The following is a 2,819-nucleotide window of genomic DNA, read 5'->3' as shown; positions in this document are numbered from 1 at the left end:
TAATGCAAAAACAGCCGCGAGGGAAAAAAAAAAAAAAAAAAAAAAGAGGAGGAGGAGGAGGAGGAGGCGGCGGCTCCCCAGCGAGAGCGCGTTGGATGGGTGGTCTCTGGAGCGTTCCTCCCTGCCCCACCTCCGAGGGCAGAGCCAGACACAAATACAGGAACTAGGAGTTGCCCATGCGTTTCTCCGGCGCCTTCAAAACAAGCACGCCTCGACACAAGCGGCCCCGCCGGGCTGCAGGGCGAGGGGATCCCACCAAACCCAGGCAGGCGAAGACGAAAGAGACCCCTCACCACCTGCATTTCCACGTATAAAAGAGGTGACGCGCCACCAGCTCCCCTCTGGGTGCGAAAACTAGCGTGCTCTAGCACAAGCGGGTCTCTCCGCTCGGGGAAATCCAAGGATCAGGCTAATCCCGACTGCGGCGCAGGCTGTAATAAACCCACGGACGCCTGCAAGCCAAGCTGCTGTAGCAACAGCCCAAAATACTGCTGCAAAACAACTCCAGGAGAGCAGCCACCTCCTCTCGCGAGAAGGAAGCACGAGTCAGATTGAGCAACATTTTTTGCTGCCTCTCAGCTGTGACTAAATCGAGCAACTGCCTTTTTAGCTGGAGCCAGAACAAAAAAAAAAAAAAAGAAAAGAAAAACACTGGAAAAGCAAGCAGAGCTCCTTTTCGGCACCGATTTCTTCCACAGCGGGAGCTTACGGCCCCCTCGTACAGGCAGGCACGGTATTTCCAAGGGAAGCCGAGCAGCCTCAAGCTCACACCCCGCGTCCACACACCCCCACCCTGGGCTGGTGGGAGATTTTGGGAGACGACGGGACCGATCCGGGGGGGAACTGAGCAGGGAGCTCTGCGCCAGTCGTGAACGCGGGCAGGATGAGATCACAGCGTCCCACACCAGCACCCAACTTTAGGCTAAATATATACTTAAAGAGCCCGTTCTTCCGCCCCTGCAAGGAAATTCCCCAGGGCTTTTTGTTTGTTTGTTTTCTAGGGGGAGGGCAAGGGCATTTAAGTTATTCCTGAGGTTTTTAAGGCTGTGACTCTTTCTGCGGACTCCCACAGCCGAGAAGCTGAGCTGGACTCGGCTCCACTCCCCAACCCCGACCCGAGACCCCGGGGTGGCTGTCGGGGCAGGACAGCGGCCTCGCACAAAACCACGCTTCACCTTTAGCGACACGCAGCTTTTTCCTTTTCCCCTGCCTCTCCTCTCTGCACATCTCCCTCCTTCCCCATTCACAGGCATCTCCTCTGTTTCTTTTCATGTAATCAGCCACCCAAGAGAGTTAATTAGATCAGAAATTCCCCAAAATGAGTTTCAGTGTTTTCTGGCGATCGGCAGAGGCTTAATACTTCCTTCCCAGGGCCAGCATAAGCACCAGCCCGCTTGCCAACTCGGTTTGGCACCCATCACCCCCAGCTCTAGCCCTGGCACGGCTGTGCCAGCGCCCTGAACCCCAGAGTCCAGACGGCGCACGGAGCCAGCTGCGTTGCAGCCAGGCAACATCGTTTGGCCTTCGATTTCCTCTGCCCGGCTACGGAAAGGAACCGAGACAAAACAACTTACCGGCAGTGTTTGCTATGGCAAGCGGCAGCCCTTGCAGCTGATGCACCTGGATCCCAGACGCTCCCAAGGCACTGAGGTTAATAGTCTGGAGGCCTGGCATGGAGGAGAGCTGGGCAGCGTTGACCGTGACAGTGCCGCTGGGGAGGGAGGCGATGGGGGTGAGCGTGGTGCTGGTGCTGCCCGTCTGCCCCAGCGACACTCCCTGCATAGGGGCCAAGGTGATTGTCTGGGCCTGGGGGTTTTGAACCTGAAGGTTTTGGAGCTGGATGGTCTGCCAGCTCACCTGCCCGTTGGGACCCACCGTGGGCGTTCGGATGATGATGGGCCCGGAGTTGGGGACAGCTTGGAGCTGCAGGTTCTGCAAGGCGTCTTGGGAGATGGCTTGAGTGGCAAAGGTCTGGCCAGAGAGCGGGGTGGTCTGGAGGGCTTGGATTGTCTGCCCTCCTTGGACTAGCTGAGGTTGGATCAGGATCTGCTGCTGCTGCTGCTGCGATTGCTGACTCTGATCCCCCTCTTTCTGCTGCCCCGGCTGCAAAGCCACCCCAGAAACTTGGCTCTGCAGAGAGTCCGAGCTCTGGACGCTGCTGACCCTCTGGGGTGTCTGCGCCTGGACGTTGGTTCCCACCGTCGCGCTGGTGGAAAAATTCATGATGCCCATGTTACTGGTGGTGGTGGTGGTGGAGTAGCTGTTGGCGTTGGTAAAAAAGGCGCCGGAACTAGCATGAGACGTGGCCGTGTTGGTGGAACTGATGGCTGCGCCCGAGGTGGCCGGCTGGGAGCTGCTGTCCGGAGAGCCGGAGCTGCTCAACGTGACCGTCTGAGAGGTGGAGGCTGGCGGCCACGCTGTTGACCGGCAGCAAGGTGATGTTGCCGTTCAGAGCCACGGGGACGTTGGCCACGTACTGGGTTTGCCCTGAGAGGGTGTTGTTGGCTAAGCCTACGCCCTGGATGGGGACGGCCTGCTGCAGCAGGTTTGGCATGGCGATGAGGTTACTCGTCCCCGCTCGGCTCGTTATGATCTGCTGGTTCGTGCCGGGGATGATCTGGAGCTGACCAGAGGCATCCTGCTGCACGTTGACTTGGGCAGGGGTGGTGGCAAACTGGAGCTGCTGCCCATCGATGGTTTGGAATTGGGGAATGACCTGGTACTGGATATTTGGGATAACGCCCGGCAGGCCCGTGAGCACCTGCTGGTTCTGCAGGTTGGAAGCGGTCGTGACCACGTACTGCCCCGCGCTCACAGGC

At 58.6% G+C, this 2,819-nt stretch overlaps 1 protein-coding gene across 1 annotated transcript in view; it reads right to left on the bottom strand.

Annotated features, from left to right (window-relative positions):
• Nucleotides 1-2,818, bottom strand: part of SP1 (Sp1 transcription factor) — a gene marked incomplete at both ends in the record, with an annotated part of 12,853 nt that extends 10,035 nt beyond the window's left edge. Inside the window, 2 exon segments of the mRNA XM_009574944.1 lie at nt 1,575-2,401; nt 2,403-2,818. Coding sequence (XP_009573239.1) covers nt 1,575-2,401; nt 2,403-2,818 — 1,243 coding nt within the window.
• Nucleotide 2,819: the final 1 nt, after the last annotated feature.

This window comes from Fulmarus glacialis, unplaced genomic scaffold (genome assembly GCF_000690835.1).
Source record: "Fulmarus glacialis isolate BGI_N327 unplaced genomic scaffold, ASM69083v1 scaffold19840, whole genome shotgun sequence".
Lineage (NCBI taxonomy): Eukaryota > Metazoa > Chordata > Aves > Procellariiformes > Procellariidae > Fulmarus > Fulmarus glacialis.
This window is presented reverse-complemented; position numbering and strand designations above follow the sequence as displayed.